This window comes from Anarrhichthys ocellatus, unplaced genomic scaffold, assembly GCF_004355925.1.
Source record: "Anarrhichthys ocellatus isolate YVR2014 unplaced genomic scaffold, GSC_Weel_1.0 scaffold5, whole genome shotgun sequence".
NCBI lineage: Eukaryota > Metazoa > Chordata > Actinopteri > Perciformes > Anarhichadidae > Anarrhichthys > Anarrhichthys ocellatus.
Genome location: NW_022280035.1, coordinates 666,703 through 679,840, shown reverse-complemented (window position 1 = coordinate 679,840; position 13,138 = coordinate 666,703). Strand labels below are relative to the sequence as shown.

At 41.8% G+C, this 13,138-nt stretch overlaps 1 protein-coding gene across 2 annotated transcripts in view; it reads right to left on the bottom strand.

Moving 5' to 3' along the window:
* The window catches only part of LOC116382149 (sterile alpha motif domain-containing protein 10-like), a 50,053-nt gene extending 38,130 nt beyond the window's left edge, over positions 1-11,923 (bottom strand). For both annotated transcript variants that reach the window (XM_031844933.1, XM_031844932.1), the window contains exon 1: positions 11,606-11,923. In XM_031844933.1, the coding sequence (XP_031700793.1) occupies positions 11,606-11,618 (13 nt within the window). In that variant the 5' untranslated portion in view covers positions 11,619-11,923. The remainder of the gene's footprint in view (positions 1-11,605) is intronic.
* Positions 11,924-13,138: the final 1,215 nt, after the last annotated feature.

The following is a 13,138-nucleotide window of genomic DNA, read 5'->3' as shown; positions in this document are numbered from 1 at the left end:
CCCCCCCCCCCACACACACACACACACACACACACACACACACTCTCTATTCAACTCTGCTGAACCATTTCCTTATTATTATTCACCCGGCTCCTGAAACAGACACACTCCAATTATCCCTCACAGACATCGTGTTAACAATGGGGCACTAATAGCACATGTGTGAGCGACCTGGTTCACTTTCTCTTTCTCTTCAAGTCACACACACACACACACACACACACACACAGGCCCATGTCTGAGCCATTACATCTACACTCGTGTTAACTGAGGCATTTTAACTTTAGATGAAAGAGGACAAGAGAGAGGAGCTTTATTATGCAACCCTTTAATTACATCACTTTCAGCCAAATTAGGTGCACCTCATCCAACCAGACTTTCCAAGTTTCCTCTGCTGTCACCCACCACAGAGGCTTCTAAAGAAGCTTGTAAAGTTTAAGAAAGATCCGTCTCTGGGGATCCTTTTTTTGTAAAAACATTTATTCCATCTTTTGATGACGCAGAGATTCTTGCAAACTTAGAATACTTGATTTGTGTCAGTTTTTATTCCTCTTGTCTCCATCTGCGAGTGCATGAACTGTATGCATGTAGCTTGAGTTTATAAGTGTGTGTGTGTGTGTGTGTGTGTGTGTGTGTGTGTGTGTGTGTGTGTTTGCTCCTGCCAACACCCAAAGCCTGCAGAGCACCAGTGACCTGATATGTAGGGCGAGACCGAGACGTCGGGGTGACAGCTTAGAGCCCGCCCCCACTGACTCTGACTGACGGCCCCTGTAACCTCGGCTGCCTCCCGCGACAATGGTTCGGTCTTGTTTCCACTTTCAGCTTTCAACTTTCCACTGAGCTCTGTCATTCAGAGCTCAGTGAAAAAAAAAGAGACTATTTCTGGGGCAAAGCTCTGTAAAAAAACAACATTGTAACAGGACTGGAGGACAAGACAAAGCCAGATGAAGTGGAATGAGAGGAAACTGCTTTCAGGGCGATAGATTGGGACGCAAACTGATGGCTGTTTATTCCTCAAAGCAACTGTCAGGATGTGCAAAAGTCTTACATTGCCCCCGGGTGCGTGTACAGATTGAAAATGTACATGGCTGCGCATGTATCGCTGCAGGAGTCTTTTTTTTTTTCTGTTTTTCCAGCCTCACGGCCTTTTGTGACCAACACAGCACTTAGGCGATCACGTCCCGCTGCTTCTATCTCCCACTTTTACGGGACAAATCCCTCCTAATCTACGGATAAGGCACAACAGCCACATGTCTCAGTGGATTTCCCACAAAATCAGGTCAAAAGGGTGCAGACGCTCTAAAGAGCATTATTCTACACAAAGAGTGCACGGACAGTTCTTTCCACCGACACACGATGTAAATGGAAGCAAAGGACCAAAGTGAAGGATTAAAACATCCAAACATCTGAAGAAAACAGGTGTGGAAAAGAAAAACAATGACACCAAGGAAGAAGAACTCCAGCTACCGGTCTGGGATTCCAAAGCTAAATACAGATCAAAATAAAATATTATTTCTCTTTGTAAAATGTAACCTAGATGTTGTATAAGCGAAGGTCTCCAGCATCGTATCGTCTTTCTGAGAATGAATGATTCAATAAGAAGCCGGCACATGAGGTAGGGTTACATTCAGCCTCCAGGACATTTCCTGGGCTGTGACATTAAGAAAATCAGAGTGGGTTCTTATTTGACTGGCTGAGAGGCAGAAAATCTGATTATATGTACACGCAAACAGAAACCTGCATGTCACATTAAACTACTCTAATATCCATGTAGCTCGAGCACGTTATAAATCTCTGCTATATATTTTTGACAAGGCGTGAGGTAATTCTTCAGAGTGCCATATGGCTTTTATATATCGCAGCCGGAGATTCCTCTGGCCTCAGAGAGTTCAAAGGGAAAAAGGGGGAAACGTTCGCTAAGTGAAAATCTCGTTTTGTCAATGAGCACGCAAGAGATTGTTGGATTTGACGTGATTGGAAAGAGGCTTCTTTTAATGTAACTCCAGAGGGATGCTATAGGTGGGTGACAAGAGAGAGAGAGAGAGAGAGAGAGAGAGAGAGAGAGAGAGAGAGAGAGGTGAGAATAAAGTGCAGATGAAAGGAAACATGAAAAACATTCAAACAAAAGCAGTGAATGTGTGAGAAAAAGGGACTAATGTAGGAAAAATACATTAGGATTCAAGATTCTTTATCGACATTATGCAAGCTGTCTTGGGGACGATGTACTCAACAGTGTGTGCACTCGTAGTTCCGTTAGCTGTTAGCCAAACAAACCGCCCAAAACAATAAAAGTGTGCTCACTCAGCTGTGTTATCACTAGCGGCCCCCCTACCGGCCGGTTAAGAGTGGTGAGTGAGGAGTCAGCAGGCAGTCGATTGCATTATAAAACAGGCAATAAAGGGTGTTGTGAGAAAGTGTGAATCACCGCAACCACGAGAGGTCTTTGAGCACGCAGCCTTAACTGTGCAACCGCAAAATATGATCCAGTTTGCTGCAGCAGAATGTGAGATTAGCCGCGGACAGACGCAGAGGTGCACACTCACTCGCACATGGGTGATCCTCCGGGTCGGAGATAACGAGCGTGCAAAGCAGCAGCAATAAGTTCAGAGAGTCACAAAGAGTTGAGCTGCATTTAAACAACTCTTTCTCACCTCCTCAGCTGTGGAGCTGACACTCGGCCGCACATCGACACGGGAAATGTAAGGGTCCATTCGAGCAGCACTGTGACAGCCATACACTCTGTCAGAGCTGTATATATATTCACATATTCACCATTACAACACACATCAGGGGACACGGCAGGACAGGACAGAGAGAGAGAGACAGTAGAATATGCAGCAAGAAGGTGAACCGTGGAGGTAGGACGATTGGAAAAAACCAAATGTGTGAAGTATAGTCTGGAGGAGCAGAGAGAACGGCTAAGACGCTGATAAGAGCAGAAGACAGAGAGCAAAATTGATTTCTATTTTTGGAAAAAAGGTATGACCGATGGTTGGAATGAGTCTAAAACATGTTCAGTTTCAAAGTCACACATACGTGCTTTCTTGAATGTGCATATAAACATGCAGATCAGACCTGTCACAGATCGTGCATTCAAGATTGCGAGCAGCAATGTAATTGCTTTTTTCTTTCGTTGCGGTGGTGGCGGCTGAACGTGACTTGAGCTCCTGAGTGTGAGCGGATGTCTGCCTTGTTACGGTGTAGCCGCAGCCATTAGCCATTTGGTTTAATGGGCAATCTGCACTACGGGCTCCGCTGACCCCCGGCACTCGGTAGGAGGAGCAGGCCAACCTTATTCACAAAAGAGTGAAAAGCTCCGAGCTCACCCTATCACGCAAGGCCACACTTAATTAGACTGTTTGTCTAGCAGACTCTAATGGGAAGGGTAGCGCGTGTGTGTGTGTGTGTGTGTGGGGGGGGTTGACTTCTCTCCTTGAAACTGCAGGCTGAAAGACATCTGGCCAGGGATGTAGACTGAGGACATGGGGGGGGTACTAGTGGAACGTGGCCTCATCACGTTTTAGAAATAGAAATAGAGAGTAGAACGGACATTGACCGGTTTTCATTTTACTTGTGCAAAAAATAAAGGCTAATGTTGGTTTTCATGGTGACAACACACGTCGGTGGGGCCGTTAGTTAGCTAGTTAGCTCATCCTTCTCCGTTATCAGTCAAAGTTCTATTCATATGGCATACATATGGCACCTTTTTAACAAATCAAATGCAAAATCAAAGTGCTTTAAAAATCGAAAATGGAGTGAAGATAAAGAGACTAATGCACACCAAATTAAGATAAGACAAATAAATAAACAAATAAAATACAACAATGAAAAGAGCATAACAAAATAAGAAATAAAATATGTATAAATACTAAAACCATAGCCTAAAAACAATGTAGAAAATCGGATGTAATAATAGGCAATGATAATAAAAAACAAAAATGATATAACACTATATCAGATTGAATAGATGGGTTATTAGTTTCTGTTTAAACATTAATATTTTCAGCTACTCTCAGATCCTTTGAAAGGCTCTTCTGTATCCAGTGTAGCATTAAAGCATGGTAGAATTAGCCAGCTAGCTAACTAGTTTACCCTGCTAGCTCCACCATGCTTTAATGCTACACTGGATACAGAGAATGGGGCAAACAAAGTTGTCCCTCATCTGTTGATAGCAATGATCTTTGCTACGCTGCGACAACAGAATGTGGATGAAGCATTAAGTTAAGTTTTACTCATTAAATCAGGCTCTCTGCGCTTTGTAACGTTACTACTCCACTTCTTGTTTTAGTCGTTACCGTTGAAAGCTCACCTTAGTGAGTCCGCAACTTGCCGTTAGTTTATATGGAAGTTACGTTCCCAAAGGTCCCAACGGTCCCAACGGTCCCAACGGTACTCGTGTTCTATTTCTACGGCCTCCTCTCATTTTCCCAGGGCAAATGCAATGATGCAGATCAACAATGGACAATAATCATAAATGTTAAATTGAGTAATTACAACAACATCGACATAATTATAGCCGGAGAAAAAGCACACAAACGCTTTCTCTGAAAGGCCAGAACACATTGATTAGATTGATCACGCAGCGAGAAGGAGAGACAGTGAGTGAGTTTACGGGTATTAAGTCAGTAAGTGACAACAGTTGGATACATCAGGGACACAACCCCTGTATGAAATTATATCTAATTAGTGCAATCCTTCAGAAAAATTACATTTCTCTTCTTCATCCATCCCTGTACCCTTTCAGCCCTCTCCCTTGATGCCTCTCCCGGTTGCAGAAGGCTAATTAAAGGAGAGGAATTGGATATGGACCTGTGCGCACACTAATTCAGCTAGAGAAAGACGAAGGAAGGGAAGGAGGGAGGAGGGAGGGAGGAGACTGAAGGGTGAGGTGGGGGAGAAGTCGGACCCGGAACGAGGGCACTGGATCAGAACCGTGACGCCTTGTCACTTCTCTAGGTATTAAAGTGACGACGAGGGCGGACAGGATGAGAGAGTCGAAGTGTGAATCCAAAAGAAATCCACCTCGTGTTGATCCTGATTTATGCCTAGGCGGACTCTCTTTTACCACTCCATCAATCTCTGGGAGGACCTGCAGGACCAGAGCATCAATGTTTATCTACAAAATCACTCTCCTGCACACTGGGGTCAGACTTCTGAGAGGGGCACTTGATAAATCCATCCAAAGCAATAACTCATTGAAAATGTCCATCAACACAAACTAATAAATGGTTTATTCGTTTGAATGAAATTGTATTTCTGTTATAGCGAGCTGTGTTAAGTGCCTTCAACCCGAGATACAGGGTTGTATCTCGAGTTCCTCAATAATAAATTAAGAGGATAATTCCTCTTTATTGCAACTTTGGTCGCATTTCCAGAGTTTTCGCCACAATGTAAGTCAAGTCAGAAAGGGTACAAAATGTAAAGGTGATCCCCACCGATTTAGCATTTCAAAGTCTGTTAACATGTCTTTGTGCTAGGGATAACCCTCGAACGCCGGTTCTAAATTAGTAAAACCCGGAGTATTGATTAGGTCCAGAGTTAGCGGTTCTGCTATCAGTACTTTCTTAGTTCTGCAGTGAGACGTCCTCGTCTCAGAAGTCCTCTCTCTGTCTCTTTGTCTCTTTGTCTCTTTGTCTCCTCTCAGCACAGCGTGAGACTCACATCATGATCAGAGAGAAGGAAACATTGTAGAACTCTGGTCGTCTCAAACACAATAAAACCCTCACAAGTGAGTTCATCACAACATGTGACCAACAAGCAGAACATCAGTCTGTCTGTGGAGCAGCCAGCAGGTAACGGTAGTGATGTCATACGTTAGTGATGTCATACGGTAGTGATGTCATATGGTAGTGATGTCATACGGAGTTTGATCAGAAGAACAGGATCATCAATGAGATCATTGATTAGATGAGAATGTAGTTTAAAGATTTTAGAACGTCTTGTGTTTGCTGCTCAAGAAAGACTTTTTGTTTACATAGAAGAATAATAAAGAAATGCGGATCATTTTCGTAATTAATCGTCTTTTATTCTCACAAAATGATCAAAAAGAACTGTTAAGAGTATCGATAAGGAACCGAATCGATAGGCAGAATCAATAAGAGTACTAGTATCAATAAAATCCTTTTTTTGGCCCTTTGAGCTCCACAAGCCAAGCACCATCTAGTCTCATAATCACATCTCCAACACTGTAAATAACACCAGAACCATCTAGATCGATAAGCAGCACTGTAGGTAAGATGAACGATATGCGTTTTTGATTTTGTCCCATTAATGCGATCATAACCAGTAAAGAATAACGGCCAAAACGACAAATATCAGACACAAGCTGTAATAAAAAGTTAAAAAATCCTTTAACCTTTTAAGATGTCACTCAACCGAGGGAACAATTTATGAGCACGGTCGATCTTCATCAGTCCTGTCGGGACATTTTTGAGAACTGAAGCAGTTTATAGAGGTGATGGTGATCCAGGTGCAGCTGCAGGGCTGAGAGCTGATGATGGATGACAGGACGGAGTGTGTGTTCCAGAGGATTCTCCCTGCGCTGTATTGATGTGACGATGGACACATTAACACACACACACTGTGCCTCTGTAAGGGTTAACACACTATTACCAGTTTTACTTCACTACAGAGGCCACTAACACATTTGGCTCAAACACCAATTGCGCCAAATGGAGGCAGCAGCCAGCAAAACAACAAAGAGTGTATTTGTCTGTGTAAAGCTAACAAACCACACCCCCCACGCCTCCACCATCGTCCCACCCACTGAGGTGCTGGCTTCCCCCTTCTGCTTCATCTGCATGTTCACACACACACACGCAGACATAAACACACACATGGACCAAAAACACACGCATGCACCCACGTGGACTCGTGCAGACTGGGGGACGATTGTTTCGCGTTTGAAGGAGCTCACAACTCTGTGAAGAAGAAAAGGGTGTGTTTGTGTTCTGTGGGGTTTCCGGCAAAAGGGTTCACAACAGTCCAGACGGGTGACAGATTTATGAAGTGATATGAAGAGATATTAAAAATTCACACTGTAAAAAACCTTTGACTCTAATATGTCAACAAAATGAAACAATCATTTTGAACCTGGCTTCATTCAATGCTCCGATTTCTATTCTGGAAATGAATTCAAACTACCACATATTTATTAAGAGAATGCCTCATTTGCATATTTTAACATAACATTTCAGAAAACTTGTAATACAAAAGATAATAGCCGTCATCTCAGTAATGAACTGGTGAAGTTTCATGGTGATATCTATTAGTTAAATATTTTAGCCTATTCACCTGTAGTGTCTCCCCTTAAGGAGGAAAACCCTAGAACGTCGACCCTCCTACAGCGGTCTGTCGACCCTCATGCTCAGAGAGACATTAATTAACGGGTTGTGTTTTTGGGGGGATTTGTCTCCAGCTGTGTGCTCGTCTCCATGAGAGCCTGTCAGGGTTGATGGCGAGCTTATTCACTTATGTCTATCAGTGAACAGATGGATGGAAGCCACCCCGGCGGTCTCTGCACCGGACAGGATCTTTGGATATCCTGCATGCTGAGCTTAGCCAGACCACCTCACACACACACACACACACACACACTGTGTTGCCTCCAGTTGCGTAAAGTAGTCACGGTGGTGCACACTATGTCGGGCCCTAGTGCACTCTAGTCATGAAGCACACAAACCATAGACTGTACATAAGTGGACGTCGTCTTTCACCCACTGGTTTGTGGACTGACATTATGAAGCCTTGAGTTCGGCATTTTGGACGTCGCCATCTTGTTTTTTTTGCAACCAGTGAGTGGAAGTGACCATATTTGGACTGAGGAGGAGTGACGTAGAGATGCCGTATACATCTCTGGCAGAGAGACCTGTCAATCACTGTGTAGCCCCGCCCTAAAGCATCCCCTGCTTTATGGTCTGTTTGACTCTAAATGGACGATAACTTACTAAATGAACATCATGCTGTATTGAAGAAGACTTGAAACTAGAGATTGAGACCATAAACTCATGTTTACAATGTTTACTGAGGTAATAAATCAAGAGAGAAGTAGAGTCATTTTCTCATAGACTGCTATACAACTAGAGGAGACGCCCCCTGATGGACACTAGAGAGAATGCAGCTTTAAGACATGAAGCATGGACTTCACTTTTCAGATCCGGACGTTGCCACCTTACACAAACATGCATCGTCATGTCCTCAAATGATCAAATAGAGACTTGACATTTGACAATATCAACATAAATTACCCAGCAATCATCACTGCATATCTGTGTGACATAACTACCAAAGAAAATAAGAAATTACTTATTTAATTGAATATTTTTTATAGTTTATGTAAAGTAAGCACATCATTTTGTGACCGCTACTAACTATTTTTTCCCCCCAAACAGATAAAAATAAAATTAAAAACATTACAGAGATGGGTTCCAAATCACACACATTGACATGCAATGTTACTTCTTAGAAAACAAGTGTTTTACGGTACAGGCCATCAAATAGATTGTTACATTGGCTGTTTTCTTTATGCAGCCCAGAAGCCTGTGCCTGAACCGTCTTTATGTTTTACGCCCCTGGTTGCCCTCATGCCTGTTCTTGCTGTGAACAGACGAAGGACCAAGCCGCTCTCTTCCTCCTCTGATAAAACATCCCTGCTCCTGGATGACGTGGACAACACAGTGCCAGTGGCATCATTTGTATGGCTGCTTATCACAGATAAGACAGCCAGATGTCCTGAGAGATTTTAAAGCAAACATCCGATGAATTTCATCCACTCTGCTAAACAGCAACAGCTAAAAACACGGAGGGGGCATAATTACATAGCGTGACTCGCTGTGCGGCAGCCAGATAGACGGAAAATGTAATTCTCTCAGCAATTTACATGAAGATGTGGGACAAATAATGTCTATTATACCATTTAAAATTCAGATTTCCTCCCCTTGTAATTGACAGAGTCACAGGCCTGCAGCTGACAGCCCACCGAACACTGTAACAGCGACCTCCTCACAGATGGAAATCAATGCCAATGTTAACAATCACCTCCGCTATCATGCTGAACAAAAACATTCACGGTTACCAAACCAAGTCCAGGACGTCCCACAGTGAAATGAGGAGCAGTCTGATCTCCATTCTGACGATGGAATGAAGTATTCCTGTGTCTATTTCTTCATCGCAGATTTTGCTTTAGTAATGATTACACCCCAACCAACAGCTCTGGGTGAAAGGATAAAACATTTTTTACAAGTTCCTCCCAAACAACAACTCTGTGATCTTTCGGGGTCAAAACCCTGTGTATGTCCTCAAACAGTCTTTAAAGTTGAAGTGGCACGGCACACTGTCAGCCCATGGCACCGAGTAAATTAATGATGCTTAAGTAAACTATGGATTAATTATAGATAGCACAATGTGTCACGCGGCATACATGCATATGTGACCGAGTGTCCTGCGTCCCAACAAAGAGGGAACCTGCCTCGGTAGACGGAGGACAGATGGGAAACACACTTGGCGTTGGCTCAACACCGACACTGTCACAGAGGCTCTCTCTGCCCTTGAGCAGAGAGAGCCTCTGATTAGACTTCACTTAAGTTAGTTAGCCCGGAGCAAACACCAGCAGCCAAGCACAAGATAAAGGGACAACAACAACAACAATACAACAATTATACGTATAAGAGCTTTTTATGCAGAGAATGTTAATGGCTTTTTCAGCTTTGTCCCTGAAGCTGGAGAAGTAGGCGAGATATCTCGCAAGAGCCCTTCAAGCTGCAGGAATGTGACCTCATCGAAAGAGTTGTGGTCTGTGTGACTCTAAATGGACCATAAGTTACTAAATGAACATCATGCTGTATTGAAGACGACTTGAAACTAGAGATTGAGACCATAAACTCATGTTTACAATGTTTACTGAGGGAATAAATCAAGAGAGAAGTAGAGTCATTTTCTCATAGACTTCTATACAACCAGAGGAGTCGCCCCCTGGTGGACATTTTGTCTTCACTTTTCAGAACTGGAGGTTTCCAGACTATTGCCCCCATTCTGTTTCTAAAAAATGATCATCATGGTGTTTGAAGCAGGCAGCCATAATGTTTATCACAGACACATCGTCGAATAAGCGGAGGCAAGAACTATGACGTGCGACTGAACCTCCGTGCCTGTTTGTCAACAACCTGAAAAACAGCTCATGATGTTTGGCAGTAAAATGTCGACCAACTTTCTTAACAGCCACGACAGTTGACAATCCTTTAAAGCCCGGTTGGCTACGAATTTCAAATGGGAGAAGAAAGCCAGATGTAAACTTTGTGTAAATTGTTCGACATCGGCAATTGTGAGCCATATGCAAAGTAAGAAAACTCTGTAGTCTAGTCAAAGCATCCTCTGCACCGTGGGTTACAAAGTCAAATACAGGCTAAAAAAATCTACAGAGAAGTTTGGAAGTTGGAGTCAAGAGAAGAATGGAAGAAATGTGGGGTTTGCTGTAACACCAAAACCAACACAACAAGCCAACTAATCCGAAACTATTTTGATAATGTAAGTAGTTTCTATATTTCTAAAAGCAAAACTACCAAACATTTGCAGTTTCCAGCTTCTCAAATGTAAAGATTTGCTGCTTTTTCTCAGTTGTATAACATAATGCATTGAAAATCTTTGTCAGTCAGACAAAACAAGCTATTTGAACATTTTGATACTTTTCACTATTGTCTGACATTTAATTGAACGAAAATATTGATTCGATTACACACGAACGAGAAAGATACATGTTCCTAGTCTACACTTCAAAACAATATGCTTGTATTTACATCGGACTAGTTTGTTTTTGCATTTTTAGTGAAGTTTGTGTTTGTAAGTGAAGTTAAACTGGTTTGGATGATGGTGAGGGTGTGTGTTTGGTTCCTCCTTGTTCAGGACCTGGAGCTCCACTCCTTTGATTTCTCACATTTCTAAAGAACATGACATTTATTTTTGTCTAAAAGGGCACCTCTGTTTACATCATTTTGTCTCTATTATTACACAAAACAAAAGCACGAAGAACAAAGAGCGCTGCCTCATTGTTAAACTGCTGAGCACTAATTCATCCAGCTGAGGCAGGTGCTGGCCCTCAAACAGAAACAGAAAGAACAAATAGAAGCACGGTAAATACTGGACTTCTTTCCAGAAGAATTTGAATGAATCTGATTCTGATTTCCAGTAGAATGTGTCGGCTGCTTAACATATGAATACAAATATACCAGAATAAGGCACCAAAGAAAAACGGTAGATACTTTGTGACTGCATGTGGTCATTCATAAGTTTCACAAGTTTGTCAAATTCAATAAAAGACAATAATAGAAGAGTCATTTTGTTTTGACAGGATCTGACATTCTGCGATGATTCAGCTCCAGGAGATTAATCCAAAATCAAGTAAATTACACACATATTGTAGTTTCTACAGCTACATTTACCTGCTACTGTATCTTACAGTGACGCTTTTGATGAATCACATAACATCACAAATATAACCGTTAGAATAATGTAATTAAAAAAAATCTGAAAGTAGTGTAATGAGATCATTATTGAGTTTGGATGCTGAGGGTCTGGGTACATGCTGTGCAGTGAAATAAATACGCGCTCCTACCGTCCACAGCCATGCTCGGTCTCAGCGTGTATCGCTCCGTGGTGTCAACAGGGCTCTCCCATCTCTCTCCGCCGGATGGATAAATAAAATAAAAAGATGTGGTGAGGATATAAAGAGCGCTGCTTGCCCTCTCTAACCTACGATGTGAGCATGGAGACGGCTCTCATGTAGTCGCACAGAGAGAAGGAAAATAAAGCATGGATCACACTCCCCCTCTCTGTCGGTTCACGGCCATTTGTTGTCCGGGACAAGTCCGATATGAAGCGTCTCCTCCTGAATCTCTCCCCCCCTCCCCTCTCTCTCTCTCTCTCTCCCTCTCTCTCTCTCTCTCTTTCTCTCTCTCTCGCTCTCTCTCTCTCTCTCTCTCCGTATAGCTGACCGCCTGGAGACAAATGGTCATTACGCATCGACACCAGCTGTTAGTGGATACAGATAGCCCGACGTCTCTCTCTCTCTCTCTCTCTTTCACGCACGAACAGCCACCCAATCACGCCTCTTTTTATGATTATAGCAACGCTACAATGGGAATATTATTTGGTATCTTGGTATTATTTTCAGAAAAATATTCATTTAAATAACCCCCAATATGATTTTTTTTTCAATAAAGTGACACAAAGCTGCCAAAAACAAGCATAACATCACTTTAAAGGCGCTAAATTATATATTCTGAGCATTGATGTAGCGTCAAACTAATATTGTCTAAAGATATAGTGGCGCAACGGTGAGTATGATATCTTACCAAAAGTTACTCCTTATTTTTTGTGAGTTTTCTTACGTGTTTTTTTTAAACTACTTAGTTAGGAAAAGATCATAAAATGCTTTGTTAGGTTTAAGAAAAAATCGTGAAATAATTAGTTAGTTCTAAGAAAAGATTGTGAAATACTTAGCTAAGTTTAAGAAAAGATCGTGAAATACTTAGTTAGGTTTAAAGAGAAGATCGGGAAATACTTAGCTAGGTTTAAGAAAAGATCGTGAAATACTTAGTTAGGTTTAAAGAAAAGATCGGGAAATACTTAGCTAAGTTTAAGAAAAGATCGTGAAATACTTAGTTAGGTTTAAAGAGAAGATCGGGAAATACTTAGCTAAGTTTAAGAAAAGATCGTGAAATACTTAGTTAGGTTTAAAGAAAAGATCGTGAAATACTTAGCTAGGTTTAAAGAAAAGATCGTGAAATACTTAGCTAGGTTTAAGAAAAGATCGTGAAATACTTAGTTAGGTTTAAAGAAAAGATCGTGAAATACTTAGTTAGGTTTAAAGAAAAGATCGTGAAATACTTAGCTAAGTTTAAGAAAAGATCGTGAAATACTTAGTTAGGTTTAAGAAAAGATCATGAAATAGTTAGCTAGGTTCAAAGAAAAGATCGTGAAATACTGAGTTAGGTTTACGAAAAGATCGTGAAATACTGAGTTAGGTTTACGAAAAGATCCTGAAATACTTAGTTAGGTTTAAGAAACAAAACTACTAGTTTGCTTTAGAAAGAGATCATCGTTCGGTTAAAATAACCACGGAAGTGCCATAACTACATTACGCAGA